The 14,634-nt window shown below is 54.3% G+C and overlaps 1 protein-coding gene across 1 annotated transcript; it reads right to left on the minus strand.

Annotated features, from left to right (window-relative positions):
• Positions 1 to 2,953: 2,953 nt before the first annotated feature.
• On the minus strand, positions 2,954 to 8,896 carry LOC101734025 (F-box/WD repeat-containing protein 7). The gene is made up of 2 exons (XM_004913317.4): positions 8,722 to 8,896; positions 2,954 to 4,797 (listed from the first exon to the last, which is right to left on the minus strand). The coding sequence occupies exon 2, from the start codon at positions 4,725 to 4,727 to the stop codon at positions 3,396 to 3,398; it is 1,332 nt and encodes a 443-aa protein (XP_004913374.2). The 5' UTR covers positions 4,728 to 4,797; positions 8,722 to 8,896; the 3' UTR covers positions 2,954 to 3,395.
• Between the last annotated feature and the right edge of the window lie 5,738 nt (positions 8,897 to 14,634).

Raw genomic sequence — 14,634 nt, forward strand, 5'->3', positions numbered from 1 at the left:
CCAGTCTCTCCTCCTTTAACAAGATCCCTGACCCTGGTTAGTGAGTACAAGCACATACTGGCCTCCCCCATTAACCATTTGCACCCCTTCACACGCCCCTGGCTGAATTCCCAAACCAAATCCTTACGCCCCTGTGTGAGGCCTGCGGAACGTATGTGGGGAAATCCTATACGCAAGCGGACTTTATCCTTTATAGATTCCTATTGGCTGCCTCAACGCTGCTTGTCACAGGCCAAACAGGAACTATACTATAATACCCTTATAAACAATAATAAATCCAACCCGCGACGCCTGTTTTCTATATTCAATCCCCTTCTGCGTCCCTCACAGACCCCATTACCTGACTCTATGCCTCTCCCCAGGACTTTGCTGAGTTCTTCATGAACAAAGTGGAGTCCCCCCCCCCGCAATCAGATTCCCCCCTCTATTAATACAGACCAGCTCCTCCTTCCTCAGCCCCCCCTGCATGTCTTAACTCTTTTGGTCCCGTAACTGTCTCAGAAGTCTCCTGGCTTCTCTTGTCGGCTCCTCTCACCACTTGCTCTCTTGCCCCTATGCCTTCCTCTCTGCTCAAACACTGTGCTGCGGAGCTTACACTCCAGTTCTTACATCAAATGATCTTCAGGTGCCTAAGCCGAAGGTCACTTTTCTAAACTAATCCTCCTCGATCTCCCGATTGACTGCATTTGATACGGTCGACCACGCCTTCCTGATGCAAATTCTGCATTTGATTGGTCTATATGTAATCAGGCTGCATCCTTCACTGTCTCTTATGCAAACAATACCTCATCTCTGGTTCTACTTAATGTGGGGGTACCCCAAGGCTCTGTACTTAATGTGGGGGTACCCAAAGGCTCTGTACTTAATGTGGGGGTACCCCAAGGCTCTGTACTTAATGTGGGGGTACCGCAGGGCTCTGTACTTAATGTGGGGGTACCCCAAGGCTCTGTACTTAATGTGGGGGTACCGCAGGGCTCTGTACTTAATGTGGGGGTACCCCAAGGCTCTGTACTTAATGTGGGGTACTGCAGGGCTCTGTACTTAATGTGGGGGTACCCCAAGGCTCTGTACTTAATGTGGGGGTACTGCAGGGCTCTGTACTTAATGTGGGGGTACCCCAAGGCTCTGTACTTAATGTGGGGGTACCCCAAGGCTCTGTACTTAATGTGGGGGGTACCCCAAGGCTCTGTACTTAATGTGGGGGTACCCCAAGGCTCTGTACTTAATGTGGGGGTACCCCAAGGCTCTGTACTTAATGTGGGGGTACCCCAAGGCTCTGTACTTAATGTGGGGGTACCGCAGGGCTCTGTACTTAATGTGGGGGTATCGCAGGGCTCTGTACTTAATGTGGGGGTACCGCAGGGCTCTGTACTTAATGTGGGGGTACCGCAGAGACAGTGAAGGATGCAGCCTGATTACATATAGACCAATCAAATGCAGAATTTGCATCAGGAAGGCGTGGTCGACCGTATCAAATGCAGTCAATCGGGAGATCGAGGAGGATTAGTTTAGAAAAGTGACCTTCGGCTTAGGCTCCTGAAGATCATTTGATGTAAGAACTGGAGTGTAAGCTCCGCAGCACAGTGTTTGAGCAGAGAGGAAGGCATAGGGGCAAGAGAGCAAGTGGTGAGAGGAGCCGACAAGAGAAGCCGGGAGACTTCTGAGACAGTTACGGGACCAAAAGAGTTAAGACATGCAGGGGGGGCTGAGGAAGGAGGAGCTGGTCTGTATTAATAGAGGGGGGAATCTGATTGCGGGGGGGGGGACTCCACTTTGTTCATGAAGAACTCAGCAAAGTCCTGGGGAGAGGCATAGAGTCAGGTAATGGGGTCTGTGAGGGACGCAGAAGGGGATTGAATATAGAAAAACAGGCGTCCGCGGGTTGGATTTATTATTGTTTATAAGGGTATTATAGTATAGTTCCTGTTTGGCCTGTGACAAGCAGCGTTGAGGCAGCCAATAGGAATCTATAAAGGATAAAGTCCGCTTGCGTATAGGATTTCCCCACATACGTTCCGCAGGCCTCACACAGGGGCGTAAGGATTTGGTTTGGGAATTCAGCCAGGGGCGTGTGAAGGGGTGCAAATGGTTAATGGGGGAGGCCAGTATGTGCTTGTACTCACTAACCAGGGTCAGGGATCTTGTTAAAGGAGGAGAGACTGGACCTGAAAGAGTGAGCTAAGGCCCATGTCCCGTGTAGGTTGGAATTAGTACAGCGGGGGAAGGGGCAGGTTGGGAGGGGAGTGAGAGACAGAAATGTAACCGGGGGATGGGTCAGAGAGGGGGGAGGGGACACTGTTACAATCAGAAAGGGACAGATTTTTGGTAAAGACTAAATCCAGACAGTGGCCCCTTATGAGTTGGGGTGTCTGTCCCGCTGCTGGGGTGCAAAGGAGGAGGCTAGGCAGAGAAAATGTGAGGGCCGGGGGTGCGAGGGATCATCAATGTGGGAGTTGAAATCCCCAAGGCTGGTTACAGGGCCGTCAGTACAGAGGGAGAGGCCACCACCCCCCCCCCCCCGTTTGTTCCTAAGAGAGAAGAAAGTCTGGATCGTCATTTACTCGTCTCTAACACAAAGTTAGTCTATGTGGTTTCAGACCCCAAGGCTCTGTACTTAATGTGGGGGTACCCCAAGGCTCTGTACTTAATGTGGGGGTACCCCAAGGCTCTGTACTTGGGCCATTGTTATTCCCCCCCCCCTACACTTTGGGAGATCTTATCCGCTCATTTGGCTGTATATCCCATCTGTATGCTGATAGAATCTCTACGGGGCAGGGACTTCCACCCTTTTGTCTCTTTGATTCTTAACTTATTGCAGCTGTACCTTGTATCTATTTATTGTTACACTTTGTATTTATCTATTATTTTAATAATCCCCTTTTGTATTAATCTATTGTTCTATGTACAGTGCTGCGTACATAAGTAGCACTTTATAAATAAATATTTACATAGCAACAATAAACAGCCTTAATATAGGAAACATCATTTAAAGGTTCCGTAAACCTTTAAAATAAGTTTATGTACAATTAATGAGAGTACTAGTCTAAGCACTTTTGCTGTTTACATTCATTATTATATTAAGGGTTAAAGTACTATTAATTTGAATACATTTTGTTACAACAGCGCCGCCTGCTGGTCAGTTTCGAATATGACATGGAGTCAGGGAGTTGTCAGGAGAAAGAGGGCTGATCTTCTTATGTTCTTCTGGTTTGGATAAACATTAGAAACCTCTGATAACTCTTCTCTCGTCTTTCCAAACCAGAAGAGCATCAGGTCAGCCCTCTTTCTTTCTCCTGATAACGTCCTTGACTGCTTCATGTTGGGAAACTGACCAGCAGTTTTACTTATCCCATAAGGTTTCATTAGGTTGGGGAATAAGAAGAGAACCAACCAGCTTAGAACATTGAACAGTTTTGTCTTCTTGCCCGTTCCTCCACGTTGAAGTCCAGGATCACCGCCTTAGTTGGATAAGAAAATATTCCTTTCCATGTGTCTGAAACCACATAGACTAACTTTGTGTTAGAGACGAGTAAATGACGATCCAGACTTTCTTCTCTCTTAGGAACAAACAGATTCCGCAGAAATTGCCCCGTTCTCCAGTCCCACAATGTGATCCTCCCAGTGTCAGTCCTGCCTATGAGGAAATCCCCCCGGAGAGCTAAGCTATTGGCACGGAGGTCGAATCCATCGGGATCCTGCAGGAGATTCAAGCGCTGCCCTGTTTCGACGTTCCATATTTCAGCAGCGCGGCCGCTATTTACCACTCCCAGAATGCTGTTCTTCAGAGTCATCACAATAGTGTAGGGCTCATTCCCTGTTATTGTGCGCTGTAATGTCTCCCCGTCCCAAACGCCTATGGTTCCGTCTGAGTACAGAAGGCTGACTATGTGCTTCCCATCAAACTGTACCGGAGTGAATGCACCGGAGTGCAGACAAACAGAGAGCAGACAGGTTTCTGTCTCAGGGTCCCACATTTTCACTACATTACTGAAATCTTCACTCACCAACCTTCGGCCATTATACCAAACCCACATGACAGAAGCTTCATGCCCCAATAGGGTGTGTAAGCACTGTCCTGCCTCAATGTCCCAAACCCGGATGGTGCGATCTGTAGAACAACTCGCTGCTCTTTGCTCATGGAGATGCACATGGTGTATGTAAGCAGTATGGCCGCCCAGCGTGTGGATACATTCCCCGCTCTCTGCATTCCATACTTTTACTGTACCATCCTCATATCCACTAACAATCATGTGATCTCTCATTTGCACTGCTGTGACACTAGCTCTGTCTCCCACAAGGGTCCTTAGACACTCGCCTGTAACTGCCGACCAGACCTTTATTATTTCCTTATGTGTTGTACAGACCAATTCCTTCCCATTAAATGCCATCCAGTAAAGTCTACGATTCTCACTTATTAAATTAAGAGTTATTCTTCTAAATCTCCCTCGGCGCCAGTTGGTATCGACCCTGAGCTGATTGGTGTAAGCGCTTTTCCAGGGACCGGACCCAGAGCCTTTAGCCCTGCTCCTTGTTACCTGCGGCGGCTCCTCAATCCCATCAGCCTTGCACTTTCCCTGCCACAGGCCTTCATCCTCAGCCAACTCTCTCCAGCGCTGGCAAGTCTGCGCCACCTGCAGGATATCCTTGGCATCAAGGTACGAGAGGATGCGCAATGCCAACTCATCAGGTAACCAGGAGGTACAGTCCTGGGGCTCCCCGGCTTCCATTCTGCCCTTCTGGCTCACTGCAGCTCTGGGGCAATAGGAGCCCTTCCAGATGGCTGGTTGGTGCCCACAGACAGGGCCGCCATCAGAAATCACGGGGCCCCTCACAAAGAAAATTTCTGGGCCCTCCTCCTCCCACGCCCTGCCCCCAATGGCCCCTCCCCCAGTGACCCCTCCCATCAGTACAAAGGACACACAAACATTGGTAGCTAGGGCCTCCCTAATACATTGGTGCCAAGAGCAGTGCCCCCCTAATACATTGGTGCCCAGCAGCAGTGCCCCATATACATTGGTGCCCAGCAGCAGTGCCCCATATACATTGGTGCCCAGCAGCAGTGCCCCATATACATTGGTGCCCAGCAGCAGTGCCCCATATACATTGGTGCCCAGCAGCAGTGCCCCAAATACATTGGTGCCCAGCAGCAGTGCCCCCCTAATACATTGATGCACAGCAGCAGTGCCCCATATACATTGGTGCCCAGCAGCAGTGCCCCATATACATTGGTGCCCAGCAGCAGTGCCCCATATACATTGGTGCCCAGCAGCAGTGCCCCATATACATTGGTGCCCAGCAGCAGTGCCCCCATATACATTGGTGCCAGCAGCAGTGCCCCCATATACATTGGTGCCAGCAGCATTGCCCCCATATACATTGATGCCCAGCAGCAGTGCCCCCATATACATTGATGCCCAGCAGCAGTGCCCCCATATACATTGATGCCCAGGCATAAGTGCCCCCATAATACATTGATGCCAGCAGCAGTGCCCCCATATACATTGATGCCCAGCAGCAGTGCCCCATATACATTGGTGCCCAGCAGCAGTGCCCCATATACATTGGTGCCAGCAGCAGTGCCCCCATATACATTAGTGCCAGCAGCAGTGCCCCCATATACATTGGTGCCAGCAGCAGTGCCCCCATATACATTGGTGCCAGCAGCAGTGCCCCCATATACATTGGTGCCAGCAGCAGTGCCCCCATATACATTGATGCCCAGCATAAGTGCCCCCATAATACATTGGTGCCAGCAGCAGTGCCCCCCATATACATTGATGCCCAGCAGCAGTGCCCCCATATACATTGATGCCCAGCATAAGTCCCCCCATAATACATTGGTGCCAGCAGCAGTGCCCCCATAATACATTGGTGCTAGCAGCAGTGCCCCCATAATAAATTGGTGCCAGCAGCAGTGCCCCCATAATACATTGGTGCTAGCAGCAGTGCCCCATAATACATTGGTGGTCAGTGTGCCCCACAGCCCCCCCCCAACACATTGGCAACCTGCAGCAGTTCATTTTCAGCGAGCGGCATCTTCAGCGAGCGGCATCTTCTGATCCTTCACAGGCGACGCCTCTGCACTTACATCCCCACGCGAATGGAGACAGGCCCATTTATAAGGTTGCGCCCCGTGCGTACTGACGTCACATGTACACACGGGGCGCAACCATCCAGATAGCGAATGACAGGGCCCGGATTTTATTAAAGGGGGCCCGAGCGACTAAGAAAACTCTAGCGCCGCCGGGCCCCCTTTAAAAGTAAAAATTGCCCGGGCCCGGTACAGCTGTCCCCGCTGTGCCCCCCTGATGGCGGCCCTGCCCATATACATTGGTGCCCAGCAGCAGTGCCCCAAATACATTGGTGCCCAGCAGCAGTGCCCCCCTAATACATTGATGCACAGCAGCAGTGCCCCATATACATTGGTGCCCAGCAGCAGTGCCCCATATACATTGGTGCCCAGCAGCAGTGCCCCATATACATTGGTGCCCAGCAGCAGTGCCCCATATACATTGGTGCCCAGCAGCAGTGCCCCCATATACATTGATGCCAGCAGCATTGCCCCCATATACATTGATGCCCAGCAGCAGTGCCCCCATATACATTGATGCCCAGCAGCAGTGCCCCCATATACATTGATGCCCAGCATAAGTGCCCCCATAATACATTGATGCCCAGCAGCAGTGCCCCCATATACATTGATGCCCAGCAGCAGTGCCCCATATACATTGGTGCCCAGCAGCAGTGCCCCATATACATTGGTGCCAGCAGCAGTGCCCCCATATACATTAGTGCCAGCAGCAGTGCCCCCATATACATTGGTGCCAGCAGCAGTGCCCCCATATACATTGGTGCCAGCAGCAGTGCCCCCATATACATTGGTGCCAGCAGCAGTGCCCCCATATACATTGATGCCCAGCATAAGTGCCCCCATAATACATTGGTGCCAGCAGCAGTGCCCCCATATACATTGATGCCCAGCAGCAGTGCCCCCATATACATTGATGCCCAGCATAAGTCCCCCCATAATACATTGGTGCCAGCAGCAGTGCCCCCATAATACATTGGTGCTAGCAGCAGTGCCCCCATAATAAATTGGTGCCAGCAGCAGTGCCCCCATAATACATTGGTGCTAGCAGCAGTGCCCCCATAATACATTGGTGGTCAGTGTGCCCCACAGCCCCCCCCCAACACATTGGCAACCTGCAGCAGTTCATTTTCAGCGAGCGGCATCTTCAGCGAGCGGCATCTTCTGATCCTTCACAGGCGACGCCTCTGCACTTACATCCCCACGCGAATGGAGACAGGCCCATTTATAAGGTTGCGCCCCGTGCGTACTGACGTCACATGTACACACGGGGCGCAACCATCCAGATAGCGAATGACAGGGCCCGGATTTTATTAAAGGGGGCCCGAGCGACTAAGAAAACTCTAGCGCCGCCGGGCCCCCTTTAAAAGTAAAAATTGCCCGGGCCCGGTACAGCTGTCCCCGCTGTGCCCCCCTGATGGCGGCCCTGCCCATATACATTGGTGCCCAGCAGCAGTGCCCCAAATACATTGGTGCCCAGCAGCAGTGCCCCCCTAATACATTGATGCACAGCAGCAGTGCCCCATATACATTGGTGCCCAGCAGCAGTGCCCCATATACATTGGTGCCCAGCAGCAGTGCCCCATATACATTGGTGCCCAGCAGCAGTGCCCCATATACATTGGTGCCCAGCAGCAGTGCCCCCATATACATTGATGCCAGCAGCATTGCCCCCATATACATTGATGCCCAGCAGCAGTGCCCCCATATACATTGATGCCCAGCAGCAGTGCCCCCATATACATTGATGCCCAGCATAAGTGCCCCCATAATACATTGATGCCCAGCAGCAGTGCCCCCATATACATTGATGCCCAGCAGCAGTGCCCCATATACATTGGTGCCCAGCAGCAGTGCCCCATATACATTGGTGCCAGCAGCAGTGCCCCCATATACATTAGTGCCAGCAGCAGTGCCCCCATATACATTGGTGCCAGCAGCAGTGCCCCCATATACATTGGTGCCAGCAGCAGTGCCCCCATATACATTGGTGCCAGCAGCAGTGCCCCCATATACATTGATGCCCAGCATAAGTGCCCCCATAATACATTGGTGCCAGCAGCAGTGCCCCCATATACATTGATGCCCAGCAGCAGTGCCCCCATATACATTGATGCCCAGCATAAGTCCCCCCATAATACATTGGTGCCAGCAGCAGTGCCCCCATAATACATTGGTGCTAGCAGCAGTGCCCCCATAATAAATTGGTGCCAGCAGCAGTGCCCCCATAATACATTGGTGCTAGCAGCAGTGCCCCCATAATACATTGGTGGTCAGTGTGCCCCACAGCCCCCCCCCAACACATTGGCAACCTGCAGCAGTTCATTTTCAGCGAGCGGCATCTTCAGCGAGCGGCATCTTCTGATCCTTCACAGGCGACGCCTCTGCACTTACATCCCCACGCGAATGGAGACAGGCCCATTTATAAGGTTGCGCCCCGTGCGTACTGACGTCACATGTACACACGGGGCGCAACCATCCAGATAGCGAATGACAGGGCCCGGATTTTATTAAAGGGGGCCCGAGCGACTAAGAAAACTCTAGCGCCGCCGGGCCCCCTTTAAAAGTAAAAATTGCCCGGGCCCGGTACAGCTGTCCCCGCTGTGCCCCCCTGATGGCGGCCCTGCCCACAGTGACTGCTGAGCCTGTTAATTCAGGCCTGTCAGTAACCCACAAAAAATTTCCCATCAAGAGATCGACACCCAAGATTTTTCCCAGGAATGGAGGCTGCTGGAGGGACAGAAGTGGTTCCCTGGGATGAGAGCAAGTCGGAAGAAACTACAGAAAAACATTCCTCAGAAAGAGATCAGTAGACTAACCCAGAAAGTTCCTCTGCAGTGGAGGCTGCTGGGAGAATAAACACAGGAAGTTGCCCAGGAATGGAGGCTGCTGGGAGAATAAACACAGGAAGTTGCCCAGGAATGGAGGCTGCTGGGAGAATAAACACAGGAAGTTGCCCAGGAATGGAGGCTGCTGGGAGAATAAACACAGGAAGTTGCCCAGGAATGGAGGCTGCTGGGAGAATAAACACAGGAAGTTGCCCAGGAATGGAGGCTGCTGGGAGAATAAACACAGGAAGTTGCCCAGGAATGGAGGCTGCTGGGAGAATAAACACAGGAAGTTGCCCAGGAATGGAGGCTGCTGGGAGAATAAACACAGGAAGTTGCCCAGGAATGGAGGCTGCTGGGAGAATAAACACAGGAAGGAGACATCGGGTTAATGTTGGTTCCAGCCTGGGGTCTGACAGGAGGACGCACTGATATAAACACCGGACTGGGAAATGCTGAATTTGCAGACAGTCCCTAACTCTGCAGCTGTGTCCCCGCCCACTGCCTGTGAAGCCGGTAACGCCCCTTCCCTGCCGTTTCTTTCCCGGCCAACCCCAAGGAAGGGGCAGATGTGGGACAGGGGGGGCAGCTACCGAGAAGGGGCAAATGTGGGATGCAGGGGGGGGGGGTATTTGTGCTGTAGGCACAAACAGCCCCCCCCAGCCCAATAAATAGTGACTGTCTGTGGCACCTTACAGCCCCCCCGGCATTCCCAGTACCCAGAGGCACAAACAGCCCCCCCCCAGCCCAATAAATAGTGACTGTCTGTGGCACCTTACAGCCCCCCTGGCATTCCCAGTACCCAGAGGCACAAACAGCCCCCCCCCAGCCCAATAAATAGTGACTGTCTGTGGCACCTTACAGCCCCCTGGCATTCCCAGTACCCAGAGGCACAAACAGCCCCCCCCAGCCCAATAAATAGTGACTGTCTGTGGCACCTTACAGCCCCCCCGGCATTCCCAGTACCCAGAGGCACAAACAGCCCCCCCCCAGCCCAATAAATAGTGACTGTCTGTGGCACCTTACAGCCCCCCTGGCATTCCCAGTACCCAGAGGCACAAACAGCCCCCCCAGCCCAATAAATAGTGACTGTCTGTGGCACCTTACAGCCCCCCTGGCATTCCCAGTACCCAGAGGCACAAACAGCCCCCCCAGCCCAATAAATAGTGACTGTCTGTGGCACCTTACAGCCCCCCTGGCATTCCCAGTACCCAGAGGCACAAACAGCCCCCCCAGCCCAATAAATAGTGACTGTCTGTGGCACCTTACAGCCCCCCCCAGCCCAATAAATAGTGACTGTGGCACCTTACAGCCCCCCTGGCATTCCCAGTACCCAGAGGCACAACCAGCCCCCCCCCCCAGCCCAATAAATAGTGACTGTCTGTGGCACCTTACAGCCCCCCTGGCATTCCCTGTACCCAGAGGCACAAACAGCCCCCCCAGCCCAATAAATAGTGACTGTCTGTGGCACCTTACAGCCCCCCTGGCATTCCCAGTACCCAGAGGCACAACCAGCCCCCCCCCCCAGCCCAATAAATAGTGACTGTGGCACCTTACAGCCCCCCTGGCATTCCCAGTACCCAGAGGCACAACCAGCCCCCCCCCCCAGCCCAATAAATAGTGACTGTCTGTGGCACCTTACAGCCCCCCTGGCATTCCCAGTACCCAGAGGCACAAACAGCCCCCCCCCCCAGCCCAATAAATAGTGACTGTCTGTGGCACCTTACAGCCCCCCCGGCATTCCCAGTACCCAGAGGCACAAACAGCCCCCCCAGCCCAATAAATAGTGACTGTCTGTGGCACCTTACAGCCCCCCTGGCATTCCCAGTACCCAGAGGCACAAACAGCCCCCCCAGCCCAATAAATAGTGACTGTCTGTGGCACCTTACAGCCCCCCTGGCATTCCCAGTACCCAGAGGCACAACCAGACCCCCCCCCCAGCCCAATAAATAGTGACTGTCTGTGGCACCTTACAGCCCCCCTGGCATTCCCAGTACCCAGAGGCACAAACAGCCCCCCCAGCCCAATAAATAGTGACTGTCTGTGGCACCTTACAGCCCCCCCGGCATTCCCAGTACCCAGAGGCACAAACAGCCCCCCCAGCCCAATAAATAGTGACTGTCTGTGGCACCTTACAGCCCCCCTGGCATTCCCAGTACCCAGAGGCACAAACAGCCCCCCCAGCCCAATAAATAGTGACTGTCTGTGGCACCTTACAGCCCCCCTGGCATTCCCAGTACCCAGAGGTACAAACAGCCCCCCCCAGCCCAATAAATAGTGACTGTCTGTGGCACCTTACAGCCCCCCCAGCCCAATAAATAGTGACTGGCTGTGGCACCTTACAGCCCCCCCCAGCCCAATAAATAGTGACTGTGGCACCTTACAGCCCCCCTGGCATTCCCAGTACCCAGAGGCACAACCAGCCCCCCCCCCAGCCCAATAAATAGTGACTGTCTGTGGCACCTTACAGCCCCCCTGGCATTCCCAGTACCCAGAGGCACAAACAGCCCCCCCCCAGCCCAATAAAAAGTGACTGTCTGTGGCACCTTACAGCCCCCTGGCATTCCCAGTACCCAGAGGCACAAACAGCCCCCCCCCCAGCCCAATAAATAGTGACTGTCTGTGGCACCTTACAGCCCCCCTGGCATTCCCAGTACCCAGAGGCACAAACAGCCCCCCCCCAGCCCAATAAATAGTGACTGTCTGTGGCACCTTACAGCCCCCCAGCCCAATAAATAGTGACTGGCTGTGGCACCTTACAGCCCCCCCCCAGCCCAATAAATAGTGACTGTGGCACCTTACAGCCCCCCTGGCATTCCCAGTACCCAGAGGCACAACCAGCCCCCCCCCCAGCCCAATAAATAGTGACTGTCTGTGGCACCTTACAGCCCCCCTGGCATTCCCAGTACCCAGAGGCACAAACAGCCCCCCCCCCCCAGCCCAATAAATAGTGACTGTCTGTGGCACCTTACAGCCCCCCTGGCATTCCAGTACCCAGAGGCACAACCAGCCCCCCCCCCAGCCCAATAAATAGTGACTGTCTGTGGCACCTTACAGCCCCCCCGGCATTCCCAGTACCCAGAGGCACAAACAGCCCCCCCAGCCCAATAAATAGTGACTGTCTGTGGCACCTTACAGCCCCCCCGGCATTCCCAGTACCCAGAGACACAAACAGCCCCCCCAGCCCAATAAATAGTGACTGTCTGTGGCACCTTACAGCCCCCCTGGCATTCCCAGTACCCAGAGGCACAAACAGCCCCCCCAGCCCAATAAATAGTGACTGTCTGTGGCACCTTACAGCCCCCCTGGCATTCCCAGTACCCAGAGGCACAAACAGCCCCCCCCCAGCCCAATAAATAGTGACTGTCTGTGGCACCTTACAGCCCCCCCCCCCCGGCATTCCCAGTACCCAGAGGCACAAACAGCCCCCCCAGCCCAATAAATAGTGACTGTCTGTGGCACCTTACAGCCCCCCTGGCATTCCCAGTACCCCAGAGGCACAAACAGCCCCCCCAGCCCAATAAATAGTGACTGTCTGTGGCACCTTACAGCCCCCCTGGCATTCCCAGTACCCAGAGGCACAAACAGCCCCCCCCCCAGCCCAATAAATAGTGACTGTCTGTGGCACCTTACAGCCCCCCTGGCATTCCCAGTACCCAGAGGCACAAACAGCCCCCCCCAGCCCAATAAATAGTGACTGTCTGTGGCACCTTACAGCCCCCCTGGCATTCCCAGTACCCAGAGGCACAAACAGCCCCCCCCCAGCCCAATAAATAGTGACTGTCTGTGGCACCTTACAGCCCCCCCCCCCCGGCATTCCCAGTACCCAGAGGCACAAACAGCCCCCCCAGCCCAATAAATAGTGACTGTCTGTGGCACCTTACAGCCCCCCCCCCGGCATTCCCAGTACCCAGAGGCACAAACAGCCCCCCAGCCCAATAAATAGTGACTGGCTGTGGCACCTTACAGCCCCCCACAGCCCAATAAATAGTGACTGTCTGTGGCACCTTACAGCCCCCCTGGCATTCCCAGTACCCCAGAGGCACAAACAGCCCCCCCAGCCCAATAAATAGTGACTGTCTGTGGCACCTTACAGCCCCCCTGGCATTCCCAGTACCCAGAGGCACAAACAGCCCCCCCAGCCCAATAAATAGTGACTGTCTGTGGCACCTTACAGCCCCCCTGGCATTCCCAGTACCCAGAGGCACAAACAGCCCCCCCAGCCCAATAAATAGTGACTGTCTGTGGCACCTTACAGCCCCCCCGGCATTCCCAGTACCCAGAGGCACAAACAGCCCCCCCCCAGCCCAATAAATAGTGACTGTCTGTGGCACCTTACAGCCCCCCCGGCATTCCCAGTACCCAGAGGCACAAACAGCCCCCCAGCCCAATAAATAGTGACTGTCTGTGGCACCTTACAGCCCCCCCGGCATTCCCAGTACCCAGAGGCACAAACAGCCCCCCCAGCCCAATAAATAGTGACTGTCTGTGGCACCTTACAGCCCCCCTGGCATTCCCAGTACCCAGAGGCACAAACAGACCCCCCAGCCCAATAAATAGTGACTGTCTGTGGCACCTTACAGCCCCCCTGGCATTCCCAGTACCCAGAGGCACAAACAGCCCCCCCAGCCCAATAAATAGTGACTGTCTGTGGCACCTTACAGCCCCCTGGCATTCCCAGTACCCAGAGGCACAAACAGCCCCCCCCCAGCCAATAAATAGTGACTGTCTGTGGCACCTTACAGCCCCCCTGGCATTCCCAGTACCCAGAGGCACAAACAGCCCCCCCAGCCCAATAAATAGTGACTGTCTGTGGCACCTTACAGCCCCCCCGGCATTCCCAGTACCCAGAGGCACAAACAGCCCCCCCAGCCCAATAAATAGTGACTGTCTGTGGCACCTTACAGCCCCCCCGGCATTCCCAGTACCCAGAGGCACAAACAGCCCCCCCAGCCCAATAAATAGTGACTGTCTGTGGCACCTTACAGCCCCCCTGGCATTCCCAGTACCCAGAGGCACAAACAGACCCCCCAGCCCAATAAATAGTGACTGTCTGTGGCACCTTACAGCCCCCCTGGCATTCCCAGTACCCAGAGGCACAAACAGCCCCCCCCAGCCCAATAAATAGTGACTGTCTGTGGCACCTTACAGCCCCCCTGGCATTCCCAGTACCCAGAGGCACAAACAGCCCCCCCCCAGCCCAATAAATAGTGACTGTCTGTGGCACCTTACAGCCCCCCTGGCATTCCCAGTACCCAGAGGCACAAACAGCCCCCCCAGCCCAATAAATAGTGACTGTCTGTGGCACCTTACAGCCCCCCTGGCATTCCCAGTACCCAGAGGCACAAATAGCCCCCCCAGCCCAATAAATAGTGACTGTCTGTGGCACCTTACAGCCCCCCTGGCATTCCCAGTACCCAGAGGCACAAACAGCCCCCCCCCAGCCCAATAAATAGTGACTGTCTGTGGCACTGTATAGCGTAGGGATTTAGTGCTGCCCTGTGCTTTGGTTGCCAGCAGGGGGCAGCACAATTAGAAGATAAGCAGCCTGTTATGACCCAGTGGAAATGGAGGAAGGGAAGGGTTAGGGCTGGAGAATAAAGGTCCCAGGAGGGAGGCACAAAAAGGCGTGACATGGGGCACTACGAAGGAAGGGGAATGGGGCAATTACCGAACTAGGGTCCCTGGAGATTGTGTTCATAACAAATAGAAAGGGAC

Source organism: Xenopus tropicalis, chromosome 4 (assembly GCF_000004195.4).
Source record: "Xenopus tropicalis strain Nigerian chromosome 4, UCB_Xtro_10.0, whole genome shotgun sequence".
Classification (NCBI taxonomy): Eukaryota; Metazoa; Chordata; class Amphibia; order Anura; family Pipidae; genus Xenopus; species Xenopus tropicalis.

Bases quoted from the DNA above. Each gene is read 5' to 3' on its own strand.
- LOC101734025 (XM_004913317.4), bottom strand. From the start codon at position 4,727: ATGGAAGCCGGGGAGCCCCAGGACTGTACCTCCTGGTTACCTGATGAG.